Source organism: Oncorhynchus clarkii, chromosome 9 (genome assembly GCF_045791955.1).
Source record: "Oncorhynchus clarkii lewisi isolate Uvic-CL-2024 chromosome 9, UVic_Ocla_1.0, whole genome shotgun sequence".
In the NCBI taxonomy this organism is placed as follows: Eukaryota; Metazoa; Chordata; class Actinopteri; order Salmoniformes; family Salmonidae; genus Oncorhynchus; species Oncorhynchus clarkii.
In genome coordinates this window covers 7,171,372-7,191,593 of record NC_092155.1, presented here as the reverse complement: position 1 = coordinate 7,191,593, position 20,222 = coordinate 7,171,372, and the positions used below count along the sequence as shown (strand labels likewise).

Genomic DNA, 20,222 nt, shown 5'->3' with positions numbered 1-20,222 from the left:
GAGGAAGGGAGAGATGGACAAAGATATGAGAGAGAGAGGAAGGGAGAGACAATGATATGAGAGAGAGGGAAGGGAGAGAGAGAGACAATGATATGAGAGAAAGGGGAAGGGAGAGAGAGACAAAGATATGGGAGAGAGAGGAAAGGAGAGAGAGACTATATAGGGAATAGGGTGCCATCCCTGGTCTAAAGTAGTGCACTATATAGGGTATAGGGTGCCAGTCCTGGTCTAAAGTAGTGCACTATATAGGCAATAGGGGCCATTTGGGATTCTCCTAAGAAATGTACTGGGGTTGCCAGGAAAATCCAAACTTTCGTTTACTCTGCACACACACGCAATCACGCACACACGCAATCACGCACACACGCAATCACGCACGCACACAAGCACACACACACACACACGCACACACACACACACACACACACACACACACACACACAGAGAGAGAGAGAGATTAAGGGAGGGAGAGAGAGAGGGGGAGAGAGAGGAGGCAGAGGGAGAGGAAGGGAGGGAGAGACAGAGAGAGAGAGGATGCGGTTGATAGTAGGTTGTCTCTGTCCACTCTACAACATAACATTGACATACTGAGAGTCTCTGTCCACTCTACAACATAACATTGACATACTGAGAGTCTCTGTCCACTCTACAACATAACATTGACATACTGAGAGTCTCTGTCCACTCTACAACATAACATTGACATACTGAGAGTCTCTGTCCACTCTACAACATAACATTGACATACTGAGAGTCTCTGTCCACTCTACAACATAACATTGACATACTGAGAGTCTCTGTCCACTCTGCAACATAACATTGACATACTGAGAGTCTCTGTCCACTCTACAACATAACATTGACGTACTGAGAGTCTCTGTCCACTCTACAACATAACATTGACGTACTGAGAGTCTCTGTCCACTCTACAACATAACATTGACGTACTGAGAGTCTCTGTCCACTCTACAACATAACATTGACGTACTGAGAGTCTCTGTCCACTCTACAACATAACATTGACGTACTGAGAGTCTCTGTCCACTCTACAACATAACATTGACGTACTGAGAGTCTCTGTCCACTCTACAACATAACATTGACGTACTGAGAGTCTCTGTCCACTCTACAACATAACATTGACGTACTGAGAGTCTCTGTCCACTCTACAACATAACATTGACGTACTGAGAGTCTCTGTCCACTCTACAACATAACATTGACGTACTGAGAGTCTCTGTCCACTCTACAACATAACATTGACGTACTGAGAGTCTCTGTCCACTCTACAACATAACATTGACATACTGAGAGTCTCTGTCCACTCTACAACATAACATTGACGTACTGAGAGTCTCTGTCCACTCTACAACATAACATTGACGTACTGAGAGTCTCTGTCCACTCTACAACATAACATTGACGTACTGAGAGTCTCTGTCCACTCTACAACATAACATTGACGTACTGAGAGTCTCTGTCCACTCTACAACATAACATTGACGTACTGAGAGTCTCTGTCCACTCTACAACATAACATTGACGTACTGAGAGTCTCTGTCCACTCTACAACATAACATTGACATACTGAGAGATTTTTCCATGTCAAAGGACAATGAAGTAAAGAACGGAGCAGACAAACCTTATCTGTGCAGATCTTTAAAATATAATATAATACATGATCCTAGAGTAGAGAGGCTTTGAACGATGCCTCAGGGGATTGTGGGATTTGTAGTATTGGTGCCGAATGTGACAGCTGTGTCTGAAGGAGTAGAAACGTTGTTGTGAGATGTTTTCTCTGGACACAGTGTTTTGAGAATAGTTACGTTATGCAGGTGAGATGTAGTCGGGTCAAGGTGAGGAAGAGGTCTGTGGTCGGGTCAAGGTGAGGAAGAGGTCTGTGGTCAGGTCAAGGTGAGGAAGAGGTCTGTGGTCAGGTCAAGGTGAGGAAGAGGTCTGTGGTCAGGTGAGGAAGAGGTCTGTGGTCAGGTCAAGGTGAGGAAGAGGTCTGTGGTCAGGTCAAGGTGAGGAAGAGGTCTGTGGTCAGGTCAAGGTGAGGAAGAGGTCTGTGGTCAGGTCAAGGTGAGGAAGAGGTCTGTGGTCAGGTCAAGGTGAGGAAGAGGTCTGTGGTCAGGTCAAGGTGAGGAAGAGGTCTATGGTCAGGTCAAGGTGAGGAAGAGGTCTGTGGTCAGGTCAAGGTGAGGAAGAGGTCTGTGGTCAGGTCAAGGTGAGTAAGAGGTCTGTGGTCAGGTCAAGGTGAGGAAGAGGTCTGTGGTCAGGTCAAGGTGAGGAAGAGGTCTGTGGTCAGGTCAAGGTGAGGAAGAGGTCTGTGGTCAGGTCAAGGTGAGGAAGAGGTCTGTGGTCAGGTCAAGGTGAGGAAGAGGTCTGTGGTCAGGTCAAGGTGAGGAAGAGGTCTGTGGTCAGGTCAAGGTGAGTAAGAGGTCTGTGGTCAGGTCAAGGTGAGGAAGAGGTCTGTGGTCAGGTCAAGGTGAGGAAGAGGTCTGTGGTCAGGTCAAGGTGAGGGAGAGGTCTGTGGTCAGGTCAAGGTGAGGAAGAGGTCTGTGGTCAGGTCAAGGTGAGGAAGAGGTCTGTGGTCAAGTCAAGGTGAGGAAGAGGTCTGTGGTCAGGTCAAGGTGAGGAAGAGGTCTGTGGTCAGGTCAAGGTGAGGAAGAGGTCTGAGGTCAGGTCAAGGTGAGGAAGAGGTCTGTGGTCAGGTCAAGGTGAGGAAGAGGTCTGTGGTCAGGTCAAGGTGAGGAAGAGGTCTGTGGTCAGGTCAAGGTGAGGAAGAGGTCTGTGGTCAGGTCAAGGTGAGGAAGAGGTCTGTGGTCAGGTCAAGGTGAGGGAGAGGTCTGTGGTCAGGTCAAGGTGAGGAAGAGGTCTGTCGTTGTGGTCAGTTCAAGGTGAGGAGAAGGTTTGGGGTCAGGTCAAGGTGATGAAGAGGTTTGTGGTTGTGTCAGGTCAAGGTGAGGAAGAGGTTTGTGGTTGTGGTCAGGTCATGGTGAAGAAATGGTTCTAACCCTCTCTCTCTCTCTCTCCCCCCTCCTCTCTCCCCCTCTCTCCCCTCTCCCTCCCTTCTCACCTGTCTCCCCTCTCTCTCTCTCTCTCTCTCTCTCTCTCTCTCTCTCTCTCTCTCTCTCTCTCTCCCTCTCTCTTTCTCTCTCTCTCTCCCTCCCTTCTCTCTCTCCCTCTCCCTCCCCCCTCCCCCTCCCCTCCAGGTCTTCTCCAAGGTGTTCAGTCATGAGGCTCTGCAGTCCTACCTCCCTAAGATCCAGCAGGTGATCCAGGAGTCACTGAGGCTGTGGAGCTCCAACCCAGAACCCATCAACGTCTACAGGTGAAACTCACTCCAGCTAGAAGCGCCCCCCTGACTGATTGGTTGACTGATTGGTTGACTGATTGGTTGACTGATTGGTTGACTGATTGGCTGACTGATTGGCTGACTGATTGGTTGACTGATTGGTTGACTGATTGGTTGACTGATTGGTTGACTGATTAATTGACTGATTGGCTGACTGATTGGTTGACTGATTGGTTGACTGATTGGTTGACTGATTGGTTGACTGATTGGCTGACTGATTGGTTGACTGATTGGTTGACTGATTGGTTGACTGATTAATTGACTGATTGGCTGACTGATTGGTTGACTGATTGGCTGACTGATTGGCTGACTGATTGGTTGACTGATTAGTTGACTGATTGGTTGACTGATTGGTTGACTGATTAATTGACTGCTTCCCCCAGGGAATCCCAGTGGCTGTCGTTCCACATGGCAGTGAGGGTGTGGTTGGGGGTTCAGGGTCTTCAGCCTACATAAAGGCTACTTAGGGCTACGTAGGGTTGCTATGTCTAGTTATTAACCCCTCCCCCCTCTCTCTCTCCCTCCCTCCCCAGGGAATCCCAGAGGCTGTCGTTCCACATGGCAGTGAGGGTACTGCTGGGGTTCAGAGTAGCAGACGAGGAGATGAGACATCTGTTCAACACCTTCCAGGAGTTTATAGACAACATCTTCACCTTACCCATAGACCTGCCTTTCAGTGGATACAGGAAGGTACAAAAAAGCACTTTAATAACAGACAAACACACATATGCATGGATTTAATCTGATCAACGAGAGGCTGACGTAAATCAACTGTAATTAGACCTGAGGCTGTTCTGACTTGAAGCCGTTGTGAAACCCGTACTGTGTAATTCAACACATTCCATTCTTGTTTGTCACACACATCACTGCCATCACTGACCACATGTCTCTGTGGGTTTTGACTTCTGTAGGGTATCCGTGCCAGGGACACACTCCAGAAAGGAATAGAAAAAGCCATCAGGGAGAAACCCCTCTCTTCCCAGGGGAAGGATTATAGCGACGCACTTGATATCCTGCTGGAGAGCGCAAAAGAGAACGGCACTGAACTCACCATGCAGGAACTCAAGGTAGGAACCTTTCTTTCCTAGGAACTCTCTCTACCTCTACCTCTCTACCTCTACCTCGCTACCTCGCTACCTCGCTACCTCTCTACCTCTCTACCTCTCTACCTCTCTACCTCTCTACCTCTCTCCCTCTACCTCTACCTCTCCACCTCTCTACCTCTACCTCTCTACCTCTCTACCTCTCTACCTCTCTACCTCTCTACCTCTACCTCTCTACCTCTCTACCTCTACCTCTCTACCTCTCCACCTCTCTACCTCTCTACCTCTCTACCTCTCTACCTCTACCTCTCTACCTCTCTACCGTTCTACCTCTCTCTACCTCTTCCTCTCTCCCTCTCTCCCTCTCTACCTCTCTACCTCTCTACCTCTCTTCCTCTACCTCTCTACCTCTACCTCTCTCCCTCTCTCCCTCTCTACCTCTCTACCTCTCTTCCTCTACCTCTCTACCTCTCTACCTCTCTACCTCTCTCTACCTCTCTCTACCTCTCTACCTCTCTAGATCAATGTATTGGATATCTGACTAGTATCACAGATCAATGTATTGGATACCTGACTAGAATCACAGATCAATGTATTGGATATCTGACTAGTATCACAGATCACCCTGACTAGTATCACAGATCAATGTATTGGATACCTGACTAGTATCACAGATCACCCTGACCAGTATCACAGATCAATGTATTGGATATCTGACTAGTATCACAGATCAATGTATTGGATATCTGACTAGTATCACAGATCAATGTATTTCAGAGTGATATCGGTGCTATAGTGTAGTTTTAATATTAGTTTCCCTACAGATGACCTCATCCTAATGAACACATCTCTCTTCTTCCTCTTCCCCTCGTCTCCAGGAGGCGACCATTGAGCTGATCTTCGCAGCGTTTGCCACCACGGCCAGCGCCTCCACCTCTCTCATCATGCAGCTCCTACGCCACCCTGCCGTCCTGGAGAAGTTACGAGAGGAGCTCCGGACCAGGGGGATCCTCCACAACGGCTGTCTGTGCGAGGGGGAACTGGGTCTGGACACCATCGTTGGTCTGAAGTATCTGGACTGTGTGATTAAGGAGGTGCTGAGGCTCTTCACGCCCGTGTCTGGGGGTTATAGGACGGCCCTGCAGACATTTGATCTAGACGTGAGTGTTAGATTATTTATTTATTATTTATTATTATTATATATATATATTTGTATTGTGTCATCTGTTAATCTCTCTCTCTCTCTCTCCCTTCCCATCTTGTCTTCTTGTGTTTTCTTGTCGTTTGTCTATTATTTTGTCTTGTCTTGTCCGTTGTCTTGTCTTATATTTTGTCTTGTCCGTTGTCTTGTCTTGTCTTATATTTTGTCTTGTCTTATATTTTGTCTTGTCATTTGTCTTCTCTTATATTTTGTCTTCTCTTATATTTTGTCTTGTCTGTTGTCTTGTCTTCTCTTATATTTTGTCTTGTCTGTTGTCTTGTCTTCTCTTATATTTTGTCTTGTCTGTTGTCTTGTCTTCTCTTATATTTTGTCTTGTCCGTTGTCTTGTCTTGTAAATGACTCTTCCCCGTTTCTCTCTCTCTCTGTCCCCAGGGGGTACAGATCCCGAAGGGTTGGAGTGTGATGTACAGCATCAGAGACACACACGATACCTCCTCCGTCTTCAAGGATGTGGACGCCTTCGACCCCGACCGCTTCTCCCAGGAACGCAGCGAAGACAAGGAGGGACGCTTCCACTACCTCCCGTTCGGCGGCGGCATCCGCTCCTGTCTCGGGAAACAGCTCGCCACTCTCTTCCTCCGTATACTGGCCATCGAGCTGGCCAGCACCAGCCGGTTTGAGCTGGCGACCCGGAATTTTCCTAGAGTGGTGACGGTGCCGGTGGTTCACCCAGTGGACGGGTTGAAGGTGAAGTTCTACGGTCTGGATTCTAACCAGAACGAGATTCCGTCCGATCTACTAGCCGACATCAAGACGGAAGAGCTGCTGGGAGCCGCGGTGTAGATCGTTGATTTGGATTGGACGAAGCACGGGGGAAGGAGGAAGGGAGGGATGGAATAGAGGAAGGAGAAATGAGAGAGAGGAGGAGGATGGATGGAGGACATGGCAGAGAGAATAAAAGGAGGATGGGAGGTCAGGACTGATCTAGCATCCTTTTTTTCCCCCATTTTGCTGATGTCTTGGAATGTTGGATGTCTCCGTTGAACTCTAAAAAGGAACATTCTGAATTCCGATTCCTTCTCTTTTGTCGTGTTATTGTTAGGTCATTGGAACTTTCTGGGAGACTAAGAAGAAGAACAGAAGCTGCCAAAAAAAAGTGTATAATCTCTATTCCGTTTGTTTTCCAAGAAATATACAAAACTATGTATAAAATGAAAAGTAATGTAATATAATGAATTAATTAAAAACAGAAGATTTAATGTTGAGAGAAGTTATGCACAATTAGGAAACAGATTCTTACTGGGAGTGTATTTGGATTAGAGGGATGGATGGAGGTAGGGAAGAACGAACGACATAATGGGATAAAACAGGGTATAATGATTTAAGAAGGGAAAGGATAAAAGACAGGAGAATCTACACAGGAGAGAGAGAGAGAGACTCTTAAAGTGAATGAAGCATCCAGAGCTAGAGAGAGAAGGGTCAGAGGTGGGTTCATACACACTTGTATATATGAAGGTGCTCCAAATCCAGTCCTGGCAAGTGGTAAGGTTTTACATTCTTCCAGCTCTAACACACGTCTTTCAAACAATCCAGCTAGCAACCTATCAACTATCACGATTAGTTAAGTGAGGCGTTTTTACCCGGAAAATGGACTATAATTCTCCAGGATGGGGTTGAAACAGACCCCCTGCTATAAAGGACTTCAGGGAGAATGTGAAAGAGAGACTCAAACGCTGGAAAGGACTTTAGGATTGTGTGTTAATAGCTCAGGTGTGGAAGGGGATCTTTCATTGGACGGATTTTCATATCTTCATTTTTTTTTTTTTTTTTTACTCAACCTGCACATAACAGACGATCAGTTGTTCCCAATCATCCCCCTTCCCCTTCAAACCCTCGAATCTGTGCTATGATGTCATCGGACAATGTGTCCGTGTGTCCGTCGCTTGGCCTGATATCTGCCTCTTTGCTTGACTGGATGTGTTACGGACATAAAGGAGAACCATTTTTCTAAAGCAGAATCGTCTAAGCTGGAGGAAGAATGATAGAGGGAAAGAGAAGGGAAGATAAAGAAAGAGAAGACGACAGGGAGAGATAAAGAGAGAGGGGACGAGAGGGAGAGATAAAGAGAGAGGGGACGACAGGGAAAGATAAAGAGAGAGGGGAAGAGAGAGACAGATGGAGGAGGAGAGGAGACGACAGGGAGAGATAAAGAGAGAGGGGACGAGAGGGAGAGATAAAGAGAGAGGGGAAGAGAGAGACAGATGGAGGAGGAGAGGAGACGACAGGGAGAGATAAAGAGAGAGGGGACGAGAGGGAGAGATAAAGAGAGAGAAGACGACAGGGAGAGATAAAGAGAGAGAAGACGACAGGGAGAGATAAAGAGAGAGGGGAAGAGAGAGACAGATGGAGGAGGAGAGGAGACGACAGGGAGAGATAAAGAGAGAGAAGACGACAGGGAGAGATAAAGAGAGAGGGGAAGAGAGAGACAGATGGAGGAGGAGAGGAGACGACAGGGAGAGATAAAGAGAGAGGGGAAGAGAGAGACAGATGGAGGAGGAGAGGAGACGACAGGGAGAGATAAAGAGAGAGGGGAAGAGAGAGACAGATGGAGGAGGAGAGGAGACGACAGGGAGAGATAAAGAGAGAGGGGAAGAGAGAGACAGATGGAGGAGGAGAGGAGACGACAGGGAGAGATAAAGAGAGAGGGGAAGAGAGAGACAGATGGAGGAGGAGAGGAGACGACAGGGAGAGATAAAGAGAGAGGGGAAGAGAGAGACAGATGGAGGAGGAGAGGAGACGACAGGGAGAGATAAAGAGAGAGGGGAAGAGAGAGACAGATGGAGGAGGAGAGGAGACGACAGGGAGAGATAAAGAGAGAGGGGAAGAGAGAGACAGAGAGAGGAGGAGAGGAGACGACAGGGAGAGATAAAGAGAGAGGGGAAGAGAGAGACAGATGGAGGAGGAGAGGAGACGACAGGGAGAGATAAAGAGAGAGAGGGGAAGAGAGAGACAGAGAGAGGAGGAGAGGAGACGACAGGGAGAGATAAAGAGAGAGGGGAAGAGAGATAAAGAGAGAGGGGAAGAGAGAGACAGATGGAGGAGGAGAGGAGACGACAGGGAGAGATAAAGAGAGAGGGGAAGAGAGATAAAGAGAGAGGGGAAGAGAGAGACAGATGGAGGGGAAGAGGAGACGACAGGGAGAGATAAAGAGAGAGACAGATGGAGGAGGAGAGGAGACGACAGGGAGAGATAAAGAGAGAGACAGATGGAGGAGGAGAGGAGACGACAGGGAGAGATAAAGAGAGAGACAGATGGAGGAGGAGAGGAGACGACAGGGAGAGATAAAGAGAGAGACAGATGGAGGAGGAGAGGAGACGACAGGGAGAGATAAAGAGAGAGACAGATGGAGGAGGAGAGGAGACGACAGGGAGAGGGGAAGAGAGAGACAGATGGAGGAGGAGAGGAGACGACAGGGAGAGATAAAGAGAGAGGGGAAGAGAGAGACAGATGGAGGAGGAGAGGAGACGACAGGGAGAGGGGAAGAGAGAGACAGAGAGAGGAGGAGAGGAGACGACAGGGAGAGGGGAAGAGAGAGACAGATGGAGGAGGAGAGGAGACGACAGGGAGAGATAAAGAGAGAGACAGATGGAGGAGGAGAGGAGACGACAGGGAGAGATAAAGAGAGAGGGGAAGAGAGAGACAGATGGAGGAGGAGAGGAGACGACAGGGAGAGATAAAGAGAGAGACAGATGGAGGAGGAGAGGAGACGACAGGGAGAGATAAAGAGAGAGGGGAAGAGAGAGACAGATGGAGGAGGAGAGGAGACGACAGGGAGAGATAAAGAGAGAGACAGATGGAGGGGAAGAGGAGACGACAGGGAGAGGGGAAGAGAGAGACAGATGGAGGGGAAGAGGAGACGACAGGGAGAGGGGAAGAGAGAGACAGATGGAGGAGGAGAGGAGACGACAGGGAGAGATAAAGAGAGAGGGGAAGAGAGATAAAGAGAGAGGGGAAGAGAGAGACAGATGGAGGGGAAGAGGAGACGACAGGGAGAGATAAAGAGAGAGGGGAAGAGAGAGACAGATGGAGGGGAAGAGGAGACGACAGGGAGAGGGGAAGAGAGAGACAGATGGAGGGGAAGAGAGAGACAGATGGAGGGGAAGAGAGAGACAGAGAGAGGGGAAGAGGAGACGACAGGGAGAGGGGAAGAGAGAGACAGATGGAGGGGAAGAGAGAGACAGATGGAGGGGAAGAGAGAGACAGAGAGAGGGGAAGAGAGAGACAGAGAGAGGGGAAGAGGAGACGACAGGGAGAGGGGAAGAGAGAGACAGATGGAGGGGAAGAGAGAGACAGATGGAGGGGAAGAGAGAGACAGAGAGAGGGGAAGAGAGAGACAGAGAGAGGGGAAGAGGAGACGACAGAGAGAGGAGGAGAGGAGACGACAGAGAGAGGAGGAGAGGAGACGACAGAGAGAGGAGGAGAGGAGACGACAGAGAGAGGAGGAGAGGAGACGACAGAGAGAGGGGAAGAGGAGACGACAGGGAGAGGAGGAGAGGAGACGACAGAGAGAGGAGGAGAGGAGACGACAGAGAGAGGAGGAGAGGAGACGACAGAGAGAGGAGGAGAGGAGACGACAGAGAGAGGGGAAGAGGAGACGACAGGGAGAGGAGGAGAGGAGACGACAGAGAGAGGAGGAGAGGAGACGACAGAGAGAGGAGGAGAGGAGACGACAGAGAGAGGAGGAGAGGAGACGACAGAGAGAGGAGGAGAGGAGACGACAGAGAGAGGAGGAGAGGAGACGACAGAGAGAGGAGGAGAGGAGACGACAGAGAGAGGAGGAGAGGAGACGACAGAGAGAGGGGAAGAGGAGACGACAGAGAGAGGAGGAGAGGAGATGACAGGGAGAGGGGAAGAGGAGACGACAGAGAGAGGAGGAGAGGAGACGACAGAGAGAGGAGGAGAGGAGACGACAGAGAGAGGAGGAGAGGAGACGACAGAGAGAGGGGAAGAGGAGACGACAGAGAGAGGAGGAGAGGAGACGACAGGGAGAGGGGAAGAGGAGACGACAGAGAGAGGAGGAGAGGAGACGACAGAGAGAGGAGGAGAGGAGACGACAGAGAGAGGAGGAGAGGAGACGACAGGGAGAGATAAAGAGAGAGGGGAAGAGAGAGACAGATGGAGGGGAAGAGAGAGACAGATGGAGGGGAAGAGAGAGACAGAGAGAGGGGAAGAGAGAGACAGATGGAGGGGAAGAGAGAGACAGATGGAGGGGAAGAGGAGACAGATGGAGGGGAAGAGAGAGACAGAGAGAGGGGAAGAGAGAGACAGATGGAGGAGAAGAGGAGACGACAGAGAGAGACAGATGGAGGGGAAGAGAGAGACAGAGAGAGGGGAAGAGGAGACGACAGAGAGAGACAGAGAGAGGGGAAGAGGAGACGACAGAGAGAGACAGAGAGAGGGGAAGAGGAGACGACAGAGAGAGACAGAGAGAGGGGAAGAGGAGACGACAGGGAGAGATAAAGAGAGAGGAGGAGAGGAGACGACAGAGAGAGGGGAAGAGGAGACAGATGGAGGGGAAGAGGAGACAGATGGAGGGGAAGAGGAGACAGATGGAGGGGAAGAGGAGACAGATGGAGGGGAAGAGGAGACAGATGGAGGGGAAGAGGAGACAGATGGAGGGGAAGAGGAGACAGAGAGAGGGGAAGAGGAGACAGAGAGGGGAGAGGAGAAGAGGAGACAGAGAGAGGAGGGGAAGAGGAGACAGATGGAGGGGAAGAGGAGACAGATGGAGGGGAAGAGGAGACAGATGGAGGGGAAGAGGAGACAGATGGAGGGGAAGAGGAGACAGAGAGAGGGGAAGAGGAGACAGATGGAGGGGAAGAGGAGACAGAGAGAGGGGAAGAGGAGACAGATGGAGGGGAAGAGGAGACAGAGAGAGGGGAAGAGGAGACAGATGGAGGGGAAGAGGAGACAGATGGAGGGGAAGAGGAGACAGATGGAGGGGAGAGGAGACAGAGGAGGGGACAGATGGAGGGGAAGAGGAGACAGATGGAGGGGAAGAGGAGACAGATGGAGGGGAAGAGGAGACAGATGGAGGGGAAGAGGAGACAGATGGAGGGGAAGAGGAGACAGAGGAGACAGATGGAGGGGAAGAGGAGACAGATGGAGGGGAAGAGGAGACAGATGGAGGGGAAGAGGAGACAGATGGAGGGGAAGAGGAGACAGATGGAGGGGAAGAGGAGACAGATGGAGGGGAAGAGGAGACAGATGGAGGGGAAGAGGAGACAGATGGAGGGGAAGAGGAGACAGATGGAGGGGAAGAGGAGACAGATGGAGGGGAAGAGGAGACAGATGGAGGGGAAGAGGAGACAGATGAGAGGGGAAGAGGAGACAGATGGAGGGGAAGAGGAGACAGAGGAGGGGAAGAGGAGACAGATGGAGGGGAAGAGGAGACAGATGGAGGGGAAGAGGAGACAGATGGAGGGGACAGAGGAGGGGAGAGGAGACAGATGGAGGGGAAGAGGAGACAGATGGAGGGGAAGAGGAGACAGATGGAGGGGAAGAGGAGACAGATGAGGGGAAGAGGAGACAGATGGAGGGAGAAGAGGAGAAGAGGAGACAGATGGAGGGGAAGAGGAGACAGATGGAGGGGAAGAGGAGACAGATGGAGGGGAAGAGGAGACAGATGGAGGGGAGACAGATGGAGGGGAAGAGGAGACAGATGGAGGGGAAGAGAGAGACAGAGAGAGACAGAGAGAGACAGAGAGAGGGGAAGAGAGAGACAGAGAGAGACAGAGAGAGGGGAAGAGGAGACAGATGGAGGGGAAGAGGAGACAGATGGAGGGGAAGAGGAGACAGATGGAGGGGAAGAGGAGACAGATGGAGGGGAAGAGAGAGACAGAGAGAGACAGAGAGAGACAGAGAGAGGGGAAGAGAGAGACAGAGAGAGACAGAGAGAGGGGAAGAGGAGACAGATGGAGGGGAAGAGGAGACAGATGGAGGGGAAGAGGAGACAGAGAGAGGGGAAGAGGAGACAGATGGAGGGGAAGAGGAGACAGAGAGAGGGGAAGAGGAGACAGATGGAGGGGAAGAGGAGACAGAGAGAGGGGAAGAGGAGACAGATGGAGGGGAAGAGGAGACAGATGGAGGGGAAGAGGAGACAGATGGAGGGGAAGAGGAGACAGATGGAGGGGAAGAGGAGACAGATGGAGGGGAAGAGGAGACAGATGGAGGGGAAGAGGAGACAGATGGAGGGGAAGAGGAGACAGATGGAGGGGAAGAGGAGACAGATGGAGGGGAAGAGGAGACAGATGGAGGGGAAGAGGAGACAGATGGAGGGGAAGAGAGAGACAGAGAGAGGGGAAGAGGAGACAGATGGAGGGGAAGAGGAGACAGAGAGAGGGGAAGAGGAGACAGATGGAGGGGAAGAGGAGACAGATGGAGGGGAAGAGGAGACAGATGGAGGGGAAGAGGAGACAGATGGAGGGGAAGAGGAGACAGATGGAGGGGAAGAGGAGACAGATGGAGGGGAAGAGGAGACAGATGGAGGGGAAGAGGAGACAGATGGAGGGGAAGAGGAGACAGATGGAGGGGAAGAGGAGACAGATGGAGGGGAAGAGGAGACAGATGGAGGGGAAGAGGAGACAGATGGAGGGGAAGAGGAGACCTATATACTTGCTGCTTGAGAGTTTCTTTCTTTTTGTTTTGTATTTCAGTTGGAGCAGAGTGTTGTTGTACTCTGTGGGATGTGAAGGTGACATTTTGACTAGCTGCTCCTCTTTATCAACACAAAAATGCTAAATTGATTTCAAGAAAAATCTAAACTTGATTAGCTAATGAGATTTAACAGCGTGAGACGATTGCACAATCAGAATCATTTTTGGAACTTATTAGTAACCCCAACACCAGGAAATGTCCATCATGGATACGGAGAGAAAATACTTCCAAAACATAACTACTTCCTTTATAACTCGTCAAAAGAACACTTAGAACTTAATGAACATTCTGGAACTCACAAACATTCTGGATCTCACAAACATTCTGGAACTCACAAACATTCTGGAACTCACAAGCATTCTGGAACTCACAAACATTCTGGAACTCACAAACATTCTGGAACTCACAAACATTTTTGGAACTCACAAACATTTTTGGAATTCACAAACATTCCGGAACATTCTGGAACATTCTGAAGCAAAATCCCGAAAATCCTTGGACAGTTGGGAGTTTTATCTGGGGGGAGCTAGGACCCAGGGACTGTTGGGAAAAGCTTCTATAAATGATATTCTACTACCGTCTTCTACAGATATATATTCTGGGACCAACTACACCACTGATTGTCTACACATACTATAAGTGAGCTGCTTGTGTGTTTCTAGATGACAGTTATAGATATATATATATATATAGACTGCAAGTGAGATTTCTCGTTTTTTAAATAGTATTTTAAATTTGTATTTAGCAAATATTTGCATTTTGTGAAAAGCAAAGAGGGAGTTCTGTTTATTCTGATTCTTGTGTTTAGTACGTAAGCCATGAGTTAACACCTGTTCTATCTAATACCCTAATATTATTATTATTGACTATTAATATTTCTTATTGTAATAAAATATTATTATTTTAAGTTGCCATTTTTATTATATTTCCAGAGATTTAGTATAAATGTCAAAAGTCTGTTTGTTGGTAAATATCTTTATATGAAATATTTCAGTTATATTGTAAAACAGCGTTGAATAAGTTAATATTGTTTATTGTAATAATTATTCTTATTTTGGGTTATTATTATAATTATCATTATAATTATTATACTAATAATTATTATTATTATCACCACATTCATTTATTATTAATATTAAGAAGACAATTACTTGTGAGGATTAGTATTGAAGTGTCACATGACTTCATTGGTTATTTTCTCTGTTGTGTCCCATTTGACACCCTATTCCCTATACAGTGCACTGCTTTTGATCAGAGTCCTATGGTAAGTAGTGAACTAACTAGGGACTAGGGTGTCATTCGGGATGCAATGTCTATCGCTGTCTGTCTGTCTTTCTGTACATAATGTGTATTTCATTTTTACAGATCCCAACAATTCACTTAGTTCAAATATGAATGTTTTTCAACTGTGATTCTTAAATGTACTCCTGTAATAAAATATAATGTGAAAATTAAGACTAACGATTATTTCAATTGTCCGATGTCAACTGATAAATCAATCAATAGTTCTCTATCGATTATTTAGCTGTCCAAATACCCGAGGGACACATCAACAATCAACCAAACAAGTCGGTGGTTTCTCTGTTCTAGGGTTTCCATGGTTGCACGATTCCGTGGTTCTGTGATTCCGTGGTTCTGTAGTTCCAATGCTCCACTTTTACAAGGTTCTTCTCAGGGCTGGCTCCAGGGATGAGCGACATAAGCTGTCAGCCCTCGCTTAGTTACACATCTTTAATTTTTTTAGGAACTCAATCGGCGTCTCAACTTTCTATTGAGAGTTAAAATAGTAGAATACACAAGGAGAAATTTGAACATCAGCAGTTTTTCCTCCTATGTCAGCCACTGACAGTCACTCTCGATTGGTAAATCTAGCCAGCTATCTAAAAATGGCGAAATGGGTAGAATTTCAGTAAATTAGCAGCAAAACTGAAGATTTTTTTAAATATCTGAGCCACATGGCAAAATTAGTAGAATTGCATGAAATTTGTTCGGAACCCCAACCAAATCTCTTAGGGCCTCCATATGGCTAGAGCCTTGTTTCTTCTGTGGTTCCTGAAAGACCCTGAGCCGACCCTGTTTCTTCTCATCGTCCTGAAATACCCTGAGCCGACCCTGTTTCTTCTGTGTTTCCTGAAAGACCCTGAGCCGACCCTGTTTCTTCTCATCGTCATGAAAGACCCTGAGCCGACCCTGTTTCTTCTCATCATCATGAAAGACCCTGAGCCGACCCTGTTTCTTCTGTGGTTCCTGAAAGACCCTGAGCCGACCCTGTTTGTTCTGTGGTTCATGAAAGACCCTGAGCCGGCCCTGTTTGTTCTGTGGTTCCTGAAAGACCCTGAGCCGGCCCTGTTTGTTCTGTGGTTCCTGAAAGACCCTGAGCCGACCCTGTTTGTTCTGTGGTTCCTGAAAGACCCTGAGCCAACCCTGTTTCTTCTCATCGTCCTGAAAGACCCTGAGCCGACCCTGTTTCTTCTCATCGTCCTGAAAGACCCTGAGCCGACCCTGTTTCTTCTCATCGTCCTGAAAGACCCTGAGCCAACCCTGTTTGTTCTGTGGTTCCTGAAAGACCCTGAGCCGACCCTGTTTCTTCTCATCGTCATGAAAGACCCTGAGCCGACCCTGTTTCTTCTGTGGTTCCTGAAAGACCCTGAGCCGACCCTGTTTCTTCTCATCGTCCTGAAAGACCCTGAGCCGACCCTGTTTCTTCTCATCGTCCTGAAAGACCCTGAGCCAACCCTGTTTCTTCTCATCATCATGAAAGACCCTGAGCCGACCCTGTTTGTTCTGTGGTTCCTGAAAGACCCTGAGCCGACCCTGTTTGTTCTGTGGTTCCTGAAAGACCCTGAGCCGACCCTGTTTGTTCTGTGGTTCCTGAAAGACCCTGAGCCGACCCTGTTTCTTCTCATCGTCCTGAAAGACCCTGAGCCAACCCTGTTTGTTCTGTGGTTCCTGAAAGACCCTGAGCCGACCCTGTTTCTTCTCATCGTCATGAAAGACCCTGAGCCGACCCTGTTTCTTCTCATCGTCATGAAAGACCCCCTCCATGTTGGTCACAGAGGGAGAAACGCAGGTTGTGTATGTGTGTGTGTGTGTGTGCCTGTGTGTGTGTCTGTGAGTGTGTGTGCATGTATAGATGTGTGCGTGGGTGTGGAACTACAACATGTTACTCTACCATTGCTTCATAACCACAAACAAATCTTTTGATGAACAGAATCAATCATGTAACACAACCACAGTTCCTTTTGAAGAAACACAGAACAATACAGTCATATCAATGTAGTCTTTGTTTGGGTTCAGGACCAGAACAACATATTTGTTTTAACATGGAAACATTTGGGCCTATGGGGACAAAACTCGATGTTGCTCAAAACATCATCCTTAATTTTTAATATTGTCCATCCACATCAGACGCGATCGGGACACGCAGGTTGAAATATAAAAAACAAACTCTCAACCATACTATATTAATTTGGGGACAGGTTGAAAAGCATTAAACCTTTTGGCTAGCTGGCTCGCTATTGCTAGCTCATTTGTCCTGGGATATAAACATTTTTATTGTACTAGGCAAGTCAGTTAAGAACAAATTCTTATTTACAATGACAGCCTACGGGAGAACAGTGGGTTTAACTGGCTTGTTCAGGGGCAGAGCAACAGATGTTTTACTTTGTCAGATCAGGGATTTGATCCAGCAACCTTTTGGTGACTGGCCCAACGCTCCAACCACTAGGCTACCTGCTCTAACCACCAGGCTACCTGCTCTAACCACTAGGCTACATGCTCTAACCAAGCAGGCTACCTGCTCTAACCACTAGGCTACCTGCTCTAACCACTAGGCTACCTGCTCTAACCACTAGGCTACCTGCCTCTAACCACTAGGCTACCTGCCTCTAACCACTAGGCTACCTGCTCTAACCACTAGGCTACCTGCTCTAACCACTAGGCTACCTGCTCTAACCAAGCAGGCTACCTTCTCTAACCACCAGGCTACCTGCTCTAACCACTAGGCTACCTGCTCTAACCACTAGGCTACCTGCCTCTAACCACTAGGCTACCTGCCTCTAACCACTAGGCTACCTGCCTCTAACCACGAGGCTACCTGCTCTAACCACCAGGCTACCTGCTCTAACCACTAGGCTACCTGCTCTAACCACTAAGCTACCTGCTCTAACCACTAAGCTACCTGCTCTAACCACTAGGCTACCTGCTCTAACCACGAGGTTACCTGCTCTAACCACTAGGCTACCTGCTCTAACCACTAGGCTACCTGCTCTAACCACTAGGCTACCTGCTCTAACCAATAGACTACCTGCTCTAACCACTAGGCTACCTGCTCTAACCACGAGGCTACCTGCTCTAACCACCAGGCTACCTGCTCTAACCACGAGGCTACCTGCTCTAACCACTAGGCTACCTGCCTCTAACCACCAGGCTACCTGCTCTAACCACCAGGCTACCTGCTCTAACCACGAGGCTACCTGCCTCTAACCACTAGGCTACCTGCCTCTAACCACTAGGCTACCTGCCTCTAACCACTAGGCTACCTGCTCTAACCACTAGGCTACCTGCTCTAACCACTAGGCTACCTGCCTCTAACCACTAGGCTACCTGCTCTAACCACGAGGCTACCTGCTCTAACCACCAGGCTACCTGCTCTAACCACCAGGCTACCTGCTCTAACCACTAGGCTACCTGCTCTAACCACCAGGCTACCTGCTCTAACCACCAGGCTACCTGCTCTAACCACCAGGCTACCTGCTCTAACCACCAGGCTACCTGCTCTAACCACTAGGCTACCTGCTCTAACCACCAGGCTACCTGCTCTAACCACCAGGCTACCTGCTCTAACCACCAGGCTACCTGCTCTAACCACGAGGCTACCTGCTCTAACCACCAGGCTACCTGCTCTAACCACCAGGCTACCTGCTCTAACCACCAGGCTACCTGCTCTAACCACCAGGCTATCTGCTCTAACCACCAGGCTACCTGCTCTAACCACTAGGCTACCTGCTCTAACCACGAGGCTACCTGCTCTAACCACCAGGCTACCTGCTCTAACCACCAGGCTACCTGCTCTAACCACTAGGCTACCTGCTCTAACCACCAGGCTACCTGCTCTAACCACCAGGCTACCTGCTCTAACCACCAGGCTACCTGCTCTAACCACCAGGCTACCTGCTCTAACCACTAGGCTACCTGCTCTAACCACCAGGCTACCTGCTCTAACCACCAGGCTACCTGCTCTAACCACCAGGCTACCTGCTCTAACCACCAGGCTACCTGCTCTAACCACCAGGCTACCTGCTCTAACCACCAGGCTACCTGCTCTAACCACTAGGCTACCTGCTCTAACCACTAGGCTACCTGCTCTAACCACGAGGCTACCTGCTCTAACCACGAGGCTACCTGCTCTAACCACGAGGCTACCTGCTCTAACCACGAGGCTACCTGCTCTAACCACGAGGCTACCTGCTCTAACCACGAGGCTACCTGCTCTAACCACGAGGCTACCTGCTCTAACCACGAGGCTACCTGCTCTAACCACGAGGCTACCTGCTCTAACCACGAGGCTACCTGCTCTAACCACGAGGCTACCTGCTCTAACCACTAGGCTACCTGCTCTAACCACGAGGCTACCTGCTCTAACCACCAGGCTACCTGCTCTAACCACTAGGCTACCTGCTCTAACCACTAGACTACCTGCTCTAACCACTAGACTACCTGCTCTAACCACTAGGCTACCTGCTCTAACCACCAGGCTACCTGCTCTAACCACTAGGCTACCTGCTCTAACCACTAGACTACCTGCTCTAACCACTAGACTACCTGCTCTAACCACTAGGCTACCTGCTCTAACCACCAGGCTACCTGCTCTAACCACTAGGCTACCTGCTCTAACCACCAGGCTACCTGCTCTAACCACTAGACTACCTGCTCTAACCACTAGGCTACCTGCTCTAACCACCAGGCTACCTGCTCTAACCACTAGGCTACCTGCTCTAACCACTAGACTACCTGCTCTAACCACTAGACTACCTGCTCTAACCACTAGGCTACCTGCTCTAACCACCAGGCTACCTGCTCTAACCACTAGGCTACCTGCTCTAACCACTAGGCTACCTGCTCTAACCACCAGGCTACCTGCTCTAACCACCAGGCTACCTGCTCTAACCACTAGGCTACCTGCTCTAACCACCAGGCTACCTGCTCTAACCACTAGGCTACCTGCTCTAACCACTAGGCTACCTGCTCTAACCACCAGGCTACCTGCTCTAACCACGAGGCTACCTGCTCTAACCACTAGGCTACCTGCTCTAACCACTAGGCTACCTGCTCTAACCACTAGGCTACCTGCTCTAACCACTAGGCTACCTGCTCTAACCACTAGGCTACCTGCTCTAACCACTAGGCTACCTGCTCTAACCACTAGGCTACCTGCTCTAACCACCAGGCTACCTGCTCTAACCACTAGGCTACCTGCTCTAACCACTAGGCTACCTGCTCTAACCACTAGGCTACCTGCTCTAACCACTAGGCTACCTGCTCTAACCACTAGGCTACTTGCCGCTGCATTGGGTTGTTATTTTACCTGAAATACACAAAGTTCTCTACTCTGAAATACACAAGGTTCTCTACTCTGAAATACACAAGGTTCTCTACTCTGAAATACACAAGGTTCTCTACTCTGAAATACACAAGGTTCTCTACTCTGAAATACACAAGGTTCTCTACTCTGAAATACACAAGGTTCTCTACTCTGAAATACACAAGGTTCTCTACTCTGAAATACACAAGGTTCTCTACTCTGAAATCCACAAGGTTCTCTACTCTGAAATACACAAGGTCCTCTACTCTGACAATTACTCCACAGATAAAAGGGTAAACCGAGTTAGTTTCTAGTAACCTCTCCTCCTTCAGGCTTCTAGTAACCTCTCCTTCTTCAGTC

General features: G+C 49.0%; 1 protein-coding gene across 1 annotated transcript in view; it reads left to right on the top strand.

Moving 5' to 3' along the window:
- Positions 1 to 7,648, top strand: part of LOC139415805 (cytochrome P450, family 26, subfamily b, polypeptide 1) — a 26,138-nt gene extending 18,490 nt beyond the window's left edge. The window contains exons 3-7 of the mRNA XM_071163909.1: positions 3,216 to 3,334; positions 3,892 to 4,048; positions 4,270 to 4,425; positions 5,280 to 5,561; positions 5,996 to 7,648. Of these exons, the coding sequence (XP_071020010.1) occupies positions 3,216 to 3,334; positions 3,892 to 4,048; positions 4,270 to 4,425; positions 5,280 to 5,561; positions 5,996 to 6,406 (1,125 nt within the window). The 3' untranslated portion in view covers positions 6,407 to 7,648. The remainder of the gene's footprint in view (positions 1 to 3,215; positions 3,335 to 3,891; positions 4,049 to 4,269; positions 4,426 to 5,279; positions 5,562 to 5,995) is intronic.
- The last annotated feature ends 12,574 nt before the right edge of the window (positions 7,649 to 20,222 follow it).